The 14607-nt window shown below is 40.6% G+C and overlaps 2 protein-coding genes across 2 annotated transcripts in view; both read right to left on the bottom strand.

Annotated features, from left to right (window-relative positions):
• The window catches only part of LOC110461878 (xanthine dehydrogenase/oxidase-like), a 71470-nt gene extending 59546 nt beyond the window's left edge, over positions 1 to 11924 (bottom strand). The window contains exons 1-3 of the mRNA XM_021515598.1: positions 11898 to 11924; positions 10935 to 11113; positions 7044 to 7206 (exon numbers count right to left, since the gene is read on the bottom strand). Coding sequence (XP_021371273.1) covers positions 7044 to 7206; positions 10935 to 11113; positions 11898 to 11924 — 369 coding nt within the window. The remainder of the gene's footprint in view (positions 1 to 7043; positions 7207 to 10934; positions 11114 to 11897) is intronic.
• A 213-nt stretch (positions 11925 to 12137) lies between these two features.
• LOC110461872 (cell wall protein SED1-like) lies at positions 12138 to 14141 on the bottom strand (the record flags this gene model as incomplete). Its single annotated transcript, XM_021515593.1, has 2 exons — positions 12138 to 12141; positions 13369 to 14141. Coding segments are annotated over 2 exons (777 nt in total), but the record flags the coding sequence as incomplete, so codon positions are not given.
• Positions 14142 to 14607: the final 466 nt, after the last annotated feature.

Here is a 14607-nt window from a genome sequence, read left to right as displayed (position 1 = left end):
TGGGAACGTTTTGGGGTGAGGCCACATGATGCCAGTTTGTAAAACAATAAAAGAGGGTGAACGTTTTGTGGTGAAGCCACATAATGCCAGTATGTAAGACGATTAAAGGGTGTGCAAGTTTTATGGTGAGTCCACATGATGCCAGTATGAGAGAAGATAAAAGGGTGTGAAAGTTTAGTGGTGAGGCCACATGATGCCAGTTTGGAAGACGATAAACGGGTGTGAAAGTTTTGTGGTGAGGGCACACGATGCCAGTATTTAAGACGATAAAAGGGTTGGGAACGTTTTGGGGTGAGGCCACATGATGCCAGTTTGTAAGACGATAAAAGAGGGTGAACGTTTTGTGGTGAAGCCACATGATGCCAGTATGTAAGACGATAAAAGGGTGTGCAAGTTTTGTGGTGAGTCCATATGATGCCAGTTTGCAAGAAGATAAAAGGGTGTGAAAGTTTAGTGGTGAGGCCACATGATGCCACACATGATGCCAGTATGTAAGACGATAAAAGGGTGTGCACGTTTTGTGGTGAGTCCATATGATGCCAGTTTGCAAGAAGATAAAAGGGTGTGAAAGTTTAGTGGGGAGGCCACATGATGCCAGTATGGAAGACGATAAACGGGTGTGAAAGTTTCGTGGTGAGGGCACACGATGCAATTATGTAAGACGATAAAAGGGTGTGAACGTTTTGTGGTGAGGCCACATGATGCAATTATGTAAGACGATAAAAGGGTTTGAAAGTGTTTTGGTGAGGCCACTTGACGCCAGTATGTAAGACGATAAAAGGGTGTGAAAGGTTTGTAGTGAGGCCACGTGATGCCAGTATGTAAGAAAAGAAAAGGGTGTGAAAGTTTTGTTGTGATGCCACATGATGCCAGTATGTAAGACAATAAAACAGTGTGCACATTTTCGGGTGAGGCCACAAGATGCCAGTATGTAAGACGATAAACAGGTGGGAACGTTTTGTGGTGAGACCACATGATGTCAGTATGTAAGACGTTGAAAGGGTTTGTACGTTTTGTGGTGAGGCCACTTGACGCCTTTGTGGTAAGGCCACATGATGCCAGTGTGTAAGACGATAAAAGGGTGCGAACGTTTTGTGGTGAGGCCACTTGACGCCTTTGTGGTAAGGCCACATGATGCCAGTGTGTAAGACGATAAAAGGGCGCGAACGTTTTGTGGTGAGGCCACTTGATGCAATTATGTAAGACGATAAAAGGGTGTGAAAGTTTTGTAGTGAGGACACGTGATGCCAGTATGTAAGAAAAGAAAAGGGTGTGAAAGTTTTGTTGTGATGCCACATGATGCCAGTATGTAAGACAATAAAACAGTGTGCACATTTTCGTGTGAGGCCACAAGATGCCAGTATGTAAGACGATAAAAGGGTGTGAGAGTTTTGTGGTGAGGCCACATGATGCCATATGTAAGACGATCAACGGGTATGAACTTTTTGTTTACCGACCACATGATGCCAGTATGTAAGACGTTAAACGGGTGAGAAAGTTTTGTGGTGAGACCACATGATGCCAGTATGTAAGACGTTGGAAGGGTTTGAACGTTTTGTGGTGAGGCCATTTGACGCCAGTATTTAAGACGATAAAAGGGTGTGAACGTTTAGTGGTGAGACCACATAATGCCAGTTTGTAAGACGATAAACGGGTGTGGTGTGAACGTTTTGTGGTGAGGCCACATGATAAAAGGGTTGGGAACGTTTTGGGGTGAGGCCACATGATGCCAGTTTGGAAGACGATAAACGGGTGTGAAAGTTTCGTGGTGAGGGCACACGATGCAAGTATGTAAGACGATAAAAGGGTGTGAGAGTTTTGTGGTGAGGCCACATGATGCCAGCATGTAAGACAATAAAACGGTGTGAAAGTTTTGGGGTGTGGCCACATGATGCCAGCATGTAAGACAATAAAACGGTGTGAAAGTTTTGGGGTGTGGCCACATGATGCCAGCATGTAAGACAATAAAACGGTGTGAAAGTTTTGGGGTGTGGCCACATGATGCCAGCATGTAAGACAATAAAACGGTGTGAAAGTGTTGGGGTGAGGCCACACGATGCCAGTATGTAAGACGATAAACAGGTGGGAACGTTTTGTGGTGAGACCACATGATGTCAGTAAGAAGATAAAAGGGTGTGAAAGTGAGGCCACATGATGCCAGTATGTGAGACGATAAAAGGGTGTGAACGTTTTGTGGTGAGGCCACATGCCACATGATGCCAGTATGAGAGAAGATAAAAGGGTGTGAAAGTTTAGTGGTGAGGCCACATGATGCCAGTATGTGAGACGATAAAAGGGTGTGAACGTTTAGTGGTGAGGCCACATGATGCCAGCATGTAAGACAATAAAACGGTGTGAAAGTTTTGGGGTGTGGCCACATGATGCCAGTATATAAGACGTTAAAAGGGTGTGAACGTTTTGTGGTGAGGCAACATAACGCCAGTATGTAAGACGATAAACAGGTGGGAACGTTTTGTGGTGAGACCACATGATGTCAGTATGTAAGACGATAAACAGGTGTGAACGTTTTGTGGTGAGACCACATGATGTCAGTAAGAAGATAAAAGGGTGTGAAAGTGAGGCCACATGATGCCAGTATGTGAGACGATAAAAGGGTGTGAACGTTTAGTGGTGAGGCCACATGATGCCAGTTTGTAAGACGATAAACGGGGGGGAACGTTTTGTGGTGAGGCCACATGATAAAAGGGTTGGGAACGTTTTGGGGTGAGGCCACATGATGCCAGTTTGTAAGACAATACCAGTATGAGAGAAGATAAAAGGGTGTGAAAGTTTAGTGGTGAGGCCACATGATGCCAGCATGTAAGACAATAAAACGGTGTGAAAGTTTTGGGGTGTGGCCACATGATGCCAGTATATAAGACGATAAACGGGTGAGAAAGTCTTGTGGTGAGGCCACATGATGCCAGCATGTAAGACAATAAAACGGTGTGAAAGTTTTGGGGTGTGGCCACATGATGCCAGCATGTAAGACAATAAAACGGTGTGAAAGTTTTGGGGTGTGGCCACATGATGCCAGCATGTAAGACAATAAAACGGTGTGAAAGTTTTGGGGTGTGGCCACATGATGCCAGCATGTAAGACAATAAAACGGTGTGAAAGTTTTGGGGTGTGGCCACATGATGCCAGCATGTAAGACAATAAAACGGTGTGAAAGTTTTGGGGTGTGGCCACATGATGCCAGCATGTAAGACAATAAAACGGTGTGAAAGTTTTGGGGTGTGGCCACATGATGCCAGTATGTAAGACGTTGAAAGGGTTTGTACGTTTTGTGGTGAGGCCACTTGACGCCAGTTTGTAAGACAATAAAAGGGTGTGAACGTTTAGTGGTGAGACCACATAATGCCAGTTTGTAAGACGATAAACGGGGGGGAACGTTTTGTGGTGAGGCCACATGACGCCAGTATGTAAGACGTTGAAAGGGTTTGAACGTCTTGTGGTGAGGCCACTTGACGCCAGTATGTAAGACGATAAACGGGTGAAAAAGTTTTGTGGTGAGGCCACATGATGTCAGTATGTAAGACGATAAACAGGTGGGAACGTTTTGTGGTGAGACCACATGATGTCAGTAAGAAGATAAAAGGGTGTGAAAGTGAGGCCACATGATGCCAGTATGTGAGACGATAAAAGGGTGTGAACGTTTAGTGGTGAGGCCACATGATGCCAGCATGTAAGACAATAAAACGGTGTGAAAGTTTTGGGGTGTGGCCACATGATGCCAGCATGTAAGACAATAAAACGGTGTGAAAGTTTTGGGGTGTGGCCACATGATGCCAGCATGTAAGACAATAAAACGGTGTGAAAGTTTTGGGGTGTGGCCACATGATGCCAGTATGTAAGACAATAAATCAGTGTGCACATTTTCGGGTGAGGCCACAAGATGCCAGCATGTAAGACGATAAACGGGTGAGAAAGCTTTGTGGTGAGGCCACATGATGCCATATGTAAGACGATCAACGGGTATGAACTTTTTGTTTACCGACCACATGATGCCAGTATGTAAGACGTTGAGAGGGTTTGAACGTTTTGTGGTGAGGCCACTTGACGCCTTTGTGGTAAGGCCACATGATGCCAGTGTGTAAGACGATAAAAGGGTGCGAACGTTTTGTGGTGAGGCCACTTGATGCAATTATGTAAGACGATAAAAGGGGGTGAAAGTGTTTTGGTGAGGCCACTTGACGCCAGTTTGTAAGACGATAAAAGGGTGTGAACGTTTAGTGGTGAGACCACATGATGCCAGTTTGTAAGACGATAAACGGGTGTGAACGTTTTGTGGTGAGGCCACATGATGCCAGTATGTAAGACGATAAACGGGTGTGAACGTTTTGTGGTGAGGACACATGACGCCAGTATCTAAAACGATAAAAGGGTGTGAACGTTTTGTGTTGAGGCCACATGATGCCAGTATGTAAGACGATAAACGGGTGTGAACGTTTTGTGGTGAGGACACATGACGCCAGTATGTAAAACGATAAACGGGTGTGAACGTTTTGTGTTGAGGCCACATGATGCCAGTATGTAAGACGATAAACGGGTGTGAACGTTTTGTGGTGAGGACACATGACGCCAGTATGTAAAACGATAAAAGGGTGTGAACGTTTTGTGTNAGAAGATAAAAGGGTGTGAAAGTTTAGTGGTGAGGCCACATGATGCCAGTTTGGAAGACGATAAACGGGTGTGAAAGTTTCGTGGTCAGGGCAGACGATGCCAGTGTGTAAGACGATAAAAGGGTGTGAACGTTTTGTGGTGAGGCCACTTGATGCAATTATGTAAGACGATAAAAGGGTGTGAAAGTGTTTTGGTGAGGCCACTTGACGCCAGTTTGTAAGACGATAAAAGGGTGTGAACGTTTTGTGGTGAGACCACATGATGCCAGTATGTAAGACGATAAACGGGTGTGAACGTTTTGTGGTGAGGCCACATGATGCCAGTATGTAAGACGGTGAAAGGGTGTGAACGTTTTGTGGTGAGGCCACATGATGCCAGTATGTAAGACGATAAACGGGCGTGAAAGTTTTGTGGTGAGGCCACATGATGCCAGTATGTAAGACGATAAAAGGGTGTGAAAGTTTTGTAGTGAGACCACGTGATGCAAGTATGTAAGAAAATAAAAGGGTGTGAAAGTTTTATTGTGAGGCCACATGATGCCAGTGTGTAAGACGATAAACGGGTGTGAACGTTTTGTGGTGAGGACACATGACGCCAGTATGTAAGACGATAAAAGGGTGTGAACGTTTTGTGGTGAGGCCACATGATGCCAGTATGTAAGACGTTGAAAGGGTTTGAACGTTTTGTGGTGAGGCCACTTGACGCCAGTATTTAAGACGATAAAAGGGTGTGAACGTTTTGTGGTGAGGCCTCATGATGCAAGTATGTAAGACGATAAACGGGTGTGAACGTTTTGTGGTGAGGCCACATGATGCCAGTATGTAAGACGGTGAAATGGTGTGAACGTTTTGTGGTGAGACCACATGATGCCAGTATGGAAGACGATAAACGGGTGTGAAAGTTTCGTGGTGAGGGCACACGATGCCAGTATGTAAGACGATAAACGGGTGTGAACGTTTTGTGGTGAGGCCACATGATGCCAGTATGTAAGACGGTGAAAGGGTGTGAACGTTTTGTGGTGAGGCCACATGATGCCAGTATGCAAGAAGATAAAAGGGTCTGAAAGTTTAGTGGTGAGGCCACATGATGCCAGTATGTAAGACGATAAACGGTTGTGAACTTTTTGTGATGAGGCCACATGATGCCAGCATGTAAGACAATAAAACGGTGTGAACGTTTTGTGGTTAGGCCACTTGATGCCAGTATGTAAGACGATAAACGGGTGTGAAAGTTTCGTGGTGAGGGCACACGATGCCCGTATGTAAGACGATAAACGGGTGTGAAAGTTTCGTGGTGAGGGCACACGATGCCAGTATGTAAGACGATAAACGGTTGTGAACTTTTTTTGATGAGGCCACATGATGCCAGTATGCAAGAAGATAAAAGGGTGTGAAAGTTTAGTGGTGAGGCCACATGATGGCAGTATGTAAGACGATAAACGGGTGAGAAAGGTTTGTGGTGAGGCCACATGATGCCAGTTTGTAAGACGATTAAAGGGTGGGAAAGTTTTGTGGTGAGTCCACATGATGCCAGTATGCAAGAAGATAAAAGGGTGTATGTAAGACGATAAACGGGTGTGAAAGCTTTGTAGTGAGGCCACATGATGCCAGTGTGTAAGACAATAAAACGGTGTGAACGTTTTGTGGTTAGGCCACTTGATGCCAGTATGTAAGACGATAAACGGTTGAGAAAGTTTTGTGTTGAGGCCACATGATGCCAGTATGCAAGAAGATAAAAGGGTCTGAAAGATTAGTGGAGAGGCCACATGATGCCAGTATGTAAGACGATAAACGGTTGTGAACTTTTTTTGATGAGGCCACATGATGCCAGTATGTAAGACGATAAACGGTTGAGAAAGTTTTGTGGTGAGGCCACATGATGCCAGTATGTAAGACGATAACAGGAAGCTCTGTCTGCCAGTAGGTCATAATGTCTGGAGATTCTCTACTATAGGTTCATATCACAAACTGTTATGAATATTAGTCACTATCTTTAATCAGCTGGAGAGAATTTATCGGCAGCCTCCTGTGTTCAGAGAACGTTGGACTACAGGGAAAGTACTGGGGTTCACTGAATTATATTGGTAGCACCAAGACCTGTCATTCTTGACTGGTACGAGCCCCAAGAGTAACGACGAACATTAACCTTCTTTTACCTATTATAATTAATTACTCTGTACTCATTCCTATACGTACGTTGTTTTATTGTGACTTAACAATTATTTGCCAGATGTTTTGTTATTTCAGTTGGTAAGTTTTTTTTGAATACCCAAACATACAAGTATCTGTCTAAAGTTCACCATTTTTAAAACACGATGAAAAATTTGCATCGACTTGCCATTCAGCTCATAACGGTTGACAAAAAAGTTAACAAATGATGATATCATTATTGCCATATTTTCCTACAAATAGCCTTACCTGTTTGTTAAGACTGAGTTGAACAGTAAGGTAAAACTTGAAGAAGAAGCTTATGGTGAGAGTACAGCGGTACTCTGTCATGCCCCCTGGTGATCCAGCAGGCAAGGGGAGATCATCACCCAACAGTGTAGTCATGTCATGGACAAGAGAATCATTCCACTTTCTACAATAAACAAGTTAAAAACGATCAAAGATACTCTCTCGGTGACGATCATAGTTACTCTCTCGGTGACGATCATAGATACTCTCTCGGTGACGATCAAAGATACTCTCTCGGTGACGATCATAGACATTCTCTCGGTGACGATCAAAGATACTCTCTCAGTGACATCATAGATACTCTTTCAGTTACAATCAAACACACTCTCTCAGTGATGACCAACGATATTATCTCATTTAAGATCAAAGATACTCTCTCGGTGACAATCAAAAACACTCACAGTGACGAACAATACTCCGTGGGGACAACCAAAGACACTCTCTCGGTGACGATCAAAGATCCTCTCTCGGTGACGATCATAGATACCCTCTCGGTGACGATCATAGATCCTCTCTCGGTGACGATCATAGATACCCTCTCGGTGACGATCATAGATCCTCTCTCGGTGACGATCATAGATACTCTCTCGGTAGTCATGTCATGGACAAGAGAATCATTCCACTTTCTACAATAAACAAGTTAAAAACGATCAAAGATACTCTCTCGGTGACGATCATAGATACTCTCTCGGTAGTCATGTCATGGACAAGAGAATCATTCCACTTTCTACAATAACCAAGTTAAAAACGATCAAAGATACTCTCTCGGTAACGATCATAGTTACTCTCTCGGTGACGATCATAGATACTCTCTCGGTGATGATCAAAGATACTCTCTCGGTGACGATCATAGACATTCTCTCGGTGACGATCAAAGATACTCTCTCAGTGACATCATAGATACTCTCTCAGTTACAATCAAACACACTCTCTCAGTGATGACCAACGATATTATCTCATTTAAGATCAAAGATACTCTCTAGGTGACAATCAAAAACACTCACAGTGACGAACAATACTCCGTGGGGACAACCAAAGACACTCTCTCGGTGACGATCAAAGATAGTCTCTCGGTGACGATCAAAGATGCTCTCTCAATAGCAATCAAACTGACGATCATAGATACTCTCTCGGTGACGATCATAGATACCCTCTTGGGGACGATCATAGATACTCTCTCGGTGACGATCATAGTAACTCTCTCGGTGACGATCATAGATACTCTCTCGGTAGTCATGTCATGGACAAGAGAATCATTCCACTTTCTACAATAACCAAGTTAAAAACGATCAAAGATACTCTCTCGGTGACGATCATAGATACCCTCTCGGTGACGATCATAGATACTCTCTCGGTGATGATCAAAGATACTCTCTCGGTGACGATCATAGTTACCCTCTCGGTGACGATCATAGATACTCTCTCGGTGATGATCAAAGATACTTTCTCGGTGACGATCAAAGATACTCTCTCGGTGACGATCATAGATACCCTCTTGGGGACGATCATAGATACTCTCTCGGTGACGATCATATATACTCTCTCGGTGACGATCAAAGATACTCTTTCGGTGACGATCATAGATACTCTCTCGGTGATGATCAAAGATACTCTCTCGGTGACGATCAAAGATGCTTTCTCAATAGCAATCAAACATACTCTCTCAGTGATGACCGACGATATTATCTCATTTAAGATCAAAGATACTCTCTCGGTGACAATCAAAAACACTCACAGTGACGAACAATACTCCGTGGGGACAACCAAAGACACTCTCTCGGTGACGATCAAAGATAGTCTCTCGGTGACGATCAAAGATGCTCTCTCAATAGCAATCAAATATACTCTCTCAGTGATGACCAACGATATTATCTCATTTAAGATCAAAGATACTCTCTCGGTGACAATCAAAAACACTCACAGTGACGAACAATACTCCGTGGGGACAACCAAAGACACTCTCTCGGTGACGATCAAAGACACTCTCTCGGTGACGATCAAAGATGCTCTCTCTGTGACGATCAAAGATACTCTCTCAGTGACATCGTAGATACTCTCTCAGTAACAGTCAAACATACTCTCTCAGTGATGACCAACGATATTGTCTCATTTAAGATCAAAGATACTCTCTAGGTGACAATCAAAAACACTCACAGTGACGAACAATACTCCGTGGTGACAACCAAAGACACTCTCTCGGTGACGATCAAAGATACTCTCTCGGTGACGATCAAAGATGCTCTCTCAATAGCAATCAAACATACTCTCTCAGTGATGACCAACGATATTATCTCATTTAAGATCAAAGATACTCTCTCGGTGACGATCATAGACATTCTCTCGGTGACGATCAAAGATACTCTCTCAGTGACATAGGTACCCTCTCAGTAACAATAAAAAATACTCTGTAAGTGATGATCAAATACACTATCTAATTTAAGATCAAATTTACTCTCTCGGTGACCATCAAAAACACTCTCAGTGACGAACAATACTCCGTGGTGACAACTAAAGACACTAGCTCAGTAACGATTAAAGATACTCTCTCAGTAACGATCAAAGATACTATCTCAATGACGACCAAAGATATTCCGTAGGTGACAACCAAAGACACTATCTCGTCAACGATCAAAGAAAATCTCGCGATGACAATCGAAGATATTCTACTCTGTCAGTAACGATCAAAGATACTCTCTCAGTATCGACCAAAGATACTCTCTCAGTAACGATCAACGATACTCTGTCAGTAACGATCAAAGATACTCTCAGTATCGGCCAAAGATACTCTCTCAGTAACGATCAAAGATGCTCTCTCAGTAACGATCAACGATACTCTCTCAGTAACGATCAAAGATACTCTCTCAGTAACGACCAAAGATACTCTCTCAGTAACGATCAAAGATGCTCTCTCAGTAACGATCAACGATACTCTCTCAGTAACGATCAAAGATACTCTCTCAGTAACGATCAAAGATACTCTCTCAGTAACGATCAAAGATGCTCTCTCAGTAACGATCAACGATACTCTCTCAGTAACGATCAAAGATACTCTCTCAGTATCGACCAAAGATACTCTCTCAGTAACGACCAAAGATGCTCTCTCAGTAACGATCAACGATACTCTCTCAGTAACGATCATCGGTACTTTCTCAGTAACGATCAAAGAAGCTCTCTTAGTAACGATCAAAGAAACTCTCTCGATGACGACCAAAGATACTCTCTCGTTAACGATCAAAGATACTCTCTCAATGAGGCTTAAAGACATTCTTCCAGTGACGATCAAAGAAACTCTTTCAGTTATGTTTAATTGACCGATATTTGTTGAAGAAAATGAAATACAGTTCCTCAGTATAAAGTATCTAGAATGCATTAAATAGTTAATGAATATTAATTATCAAAACAAACTATAGTAAGACCGAACACACTCGTGAAACTCTGATAAAAGATGTTTCCAAACAAAGAAGTTTATGTCTCAAATATATCTAGTTTCTATCCGGACAAGTATTACGATGAGTTGACCTGTTGCTGCTAATTAATCTCAGGTATGGGTTTACAAATACCATTAACTTTTAGAGTACTAATATATATATGTTATTTGACACACTGTCAAATCATGATGTATACATTCATTTTTTTTTAACTTCTCCTAAGCAGGAAGTGTTGACTCAGTTGTGTTAAAACAGGTAACGAGAAATTAATGTGTGTTAAGACAGGAAACGAGAAATTCATGTGTTACGATAGTGAAAGACAGTGTTCACTGAAGGATAACCGCTGTAAAAAATGTGCATCGTTAGTTTCACTTATTCCTACTAAATAAAGCCTGTAGAGCAAAAGAACATTATATTTTCCTACCTGCCAATTGCCTGTTTCATAGCATTGACTGGCATTACAGTGGTAGGTGCCATTCCTCCAAACGCCATACTCATATCTCTAACAGTGCTGCCCTCTAGTAGGACACGCATCCCGGCATTGACAATGGCAATGTCATCTTCTCTCCTGTAAGCCTGCTTGTAGCCATAGAAATACTCATTCTGTTAAAAAAAAAAAAATCGCTGTCATCCACCCGAAATCTTGGAGAAAAAACCTAACAAGACAATCTCATTGAAGCAATATATTTTTTTGTACAAATACAATATACATTCTAACATCTGCCACAGCGGGCCAATTTGACAGACTTCAGCCCAATGATTAGGATACACAATGAACATATTATTGTATGACAAAGTGTGACTGAATACCCATTTGTACATGTGGACATGTCTAAAGCTTTGTATTGTAATATTTAAAATGTACAGTGTCGTAGTGTACCGGTGATTAGAACATACAGCTTTTGCAAAAACATTGGTCAAAAAGTCGGAGGCGAGGCGTCGTTATTACCGGATGTTAACATTGAAATATGGTTAAGCTCAATTTTAAGTTGTATAGCTTTGAACCCGTATTGTTTGTCCCCCATCCCCTACGGCCAAAGTGGCCGCACCATCTTCATTTATACAAATATGATCAGCATAACTAATGATCTTTCGAATCAAATATGGTTACAATACGTGCAGTTTTTTAGAATGAGTATCATTTTGAAGCGATAATACCCCAAATTCGCATGTTTTAGACCCCATTACTCTAGCACAGAGGCGATCTTCCTCTATATAAAATCTTATCGCTTTGCCCAAGTATGTTTCAGAACACACGTGGTCACAATCTGTACAGTCAGGTGGAGTGGGTTTATAAAGATGACAGTTTGTAATTTAGCCTATAGTTGCTACTTTCCTCTGGTACATGGACAGTTGACCGTGGTATTTGATCATACAACATACGAACCTGTGAATTATCTAAAATCTCCCACATAATTGTTCATGTATTATTTTCAATGAAGGTCTGGTAAAAGGTGAATTCAAGGTCAAATGGGGAAAATGCAAATAGGAAACTATGAATCTTAATCATCAAAGATATGGAGGCAATGAAATCTGAAACTTTCTCATCTCACAACTGTATACAAGCAGGCTACATAATTTTAAAGCTAAAAATACACCAGTATCATGAGGGTTCATGAACTTAGTGTCACCTTCAAATGACAAAAACATAAATAATGATACCAAGGAATATCGAGGACCTGAACATTTTCTTTAAAATTGACTTATTTCGGTACACTAGTTGGGTTGTCGTCAGAACAATTATACACCTGTGGGCTGTAAACTTATTTGACGATGATACATTATCTATCACGTAATAGGACAAATATTTGATTCGTCAGGTCCAGGTGCGGTGAAACATGTTTGGTCCAAATCATACAAAAGTTGGTCAGTATGGCTCTTAGCTAAAGACAGGTTCGTTGCATTATGAAGCTATATGTTTATTCTGTGACATGTTTCCGATGTTTTGTAGTGTTTTGACACTACGTAGTGTTTTTGAATACTCATTCTGTTATACAGTGTAGTGGTTTTATACTGTGTACTGGTTTTATACTGTGTAGTGGTTTTATACTGTGAAGTGGTTTTATACTATACTGTGTAGTAATTTTATACTATACTGTGTAGTAGTTTTATACAGTGTAGTAGTTTTATACCGTGTAGTAGTTTTATACTGTGTAGTCGTTTTATACTGTGTAGTAGTTTTATATTGTGTAGTCGTTTTATACTGTGTAGAGTTTTAAACTGTGTAGTAGTTTTATACTGTGTAGTCGTTTTATACTGTGTAGTAGTTTTATACTGTGTAATAGTTTTATACTGTGTAGTCGTTTTATACTGTGTAGTCGTTTTATACTGTTTAGTGGTTATATACTGTGTAGTCGTTTTATACTGTGTAGTCGTTTTATACTGTGTAGTCGTTTTATACTGTGTAGTAGTTTTATACTGTGTAATGGTTGCATACTGTGTAGTGTTTTAAACTGTGTAGTAGTTTTATACTGTGTAGTAGTTTTATACTGTGCAGTGGTTATATACTGTGAAGTGGTTTTATACTGTTTAGTGGTTATATACTATGTAGTGGTTTTATACTGTGTAGTCGTTTTATACTGTGTAGTAGTGTAGTAGTTTTATACTGTGTAGTCGTTTTATACTGTGTAGTGGTTTTATACTGTGTAGTCGTTTTATACTGTGTAGTAGTTTTATACTGTGCAGTCGTTTTATATTGTGTAGTGGTTTTATACTGAGGAGTCGTTTTATAATGTGTAGTAGTTTTATACTGTGTAGTGGTTTTATACTGTGTAGTGGTTATATACTGTGTAGTCGTTTTATTGTGTGTAGTAGTGTTATACTGTGTAATAGTTTTATACTGTGTAGTCGTTTTATACTGTGTAGTCGTTTTATACTGTGTAGTCGTTTTATACTGTGTAGTCGTTTTATACTGTGTAGTCGTTTTATACTGTGTAGTCGTTTTATACTGTGTAGTCGTTTTATACTGTGTAGTCGTTTTATACTGTGTAGTCGTTTTATACTGTGTAGTCGTTTTATACTGTGTAGTCGTTTTATACTGTGTAGTCGTTTTATACTGTGTAGTCGTTTTATACTGTGTAGTCGTTTTATACTGTGTAGTGGTTTTATACTGTGTAGTCGTTTTATACTGTGTAGTAGTTTTATACTGTGTAGTCGTTTTATACTGTTTAGTGGTTATATACTGTGTAGTCGTTTTATTGTGTGTAGTAGTGTTATACTGTGTAATAGTTTTATACTGTGTAGTAGTTTTATACTGTGTAATCGTTTTATATTGTGTAGTCGTTTTAAACTGTGTAGTGGTTTTATACTGTGTAGTCGTTTTATACTGTGTAGTCGTTTTATACTGTGTAGTAGTGTTATACTGTGTAATAGTTTTATACTGTGTAGTAGTTTTATACTGGGTAGTCGTTTTATACTGTGTAGTCGTTTTATACTGTGTAGTTGTTTTATACTGTGTAGTGGTTTTATACTGTGTAGTCGTTTTATACTGTGTAGTAGTGTTATACTGTGTAATAGTTTCATACTGTGTAGTAGTGTTATACTGTGTAATAGTTTTATACTGTGAAGTGGTTATATACTGTGTAGTGGTTTTATACTGTGTAGTGGTTATATACTGTGAAGTGGTTTTATACTGTGTAGTCGTTTTATACTGTGTAGAGTCTTAATACTGTGTAGTGGTTTTATACTGTGTAGTAGTTTTATACTGTGTAGTGGTTTTATACTGTGAAGTGGTTTTATACTGTGTAGTGGTTTTATACTGTGTAGTGGTTTTATACTGTGCAGTGATTTATACTGTGTAGTGGTTTATACTGTGTAGTAGTTTTATACTGTGTAGTGGTTTTATACTGTGTAGTGATTAATACTGTGTAGTCGTTTTATACTGTGTAGTGGTTTTATACTGTGTAGTAGTTTTATACTGTGTAGTGGTTTTATACTGTGAAGTGGTTTTATACTGTGTAGTGGTTTTATACTGTGTAGTGGTTTTATACTGTGCAGTGATTTATACTGTGTAGTGGTTTATACTGTGTAGTAGTTCTATACTGTGTAGTGGTTTTGATACTGTGTAGTGATTAATACTGTGTAGTCGTTTTATACTG

Source organism: Mizuhopecten yessoensis, unplaced genomic scaffold (assembly GCF_002113885.1).
Source record: "Mizuhopecten yessoensis strain PY_sf001 unplaced genomic scaffold, ASM211388v2 scaffold10697, whole genome shotgun sequence".
Lineage (NCBI taxonomy): Eukaryota > Metazoa > Mollusca > Bivalvia > Pectinida > Pectinidae > Mizuhopecten > Mizuhopecten yessoensis.
The sequence above is the reverse complement of the archived record's forward strand: the minus strand, read 5'-3'. Positions and strand labels throughout refer to the sequence as shown.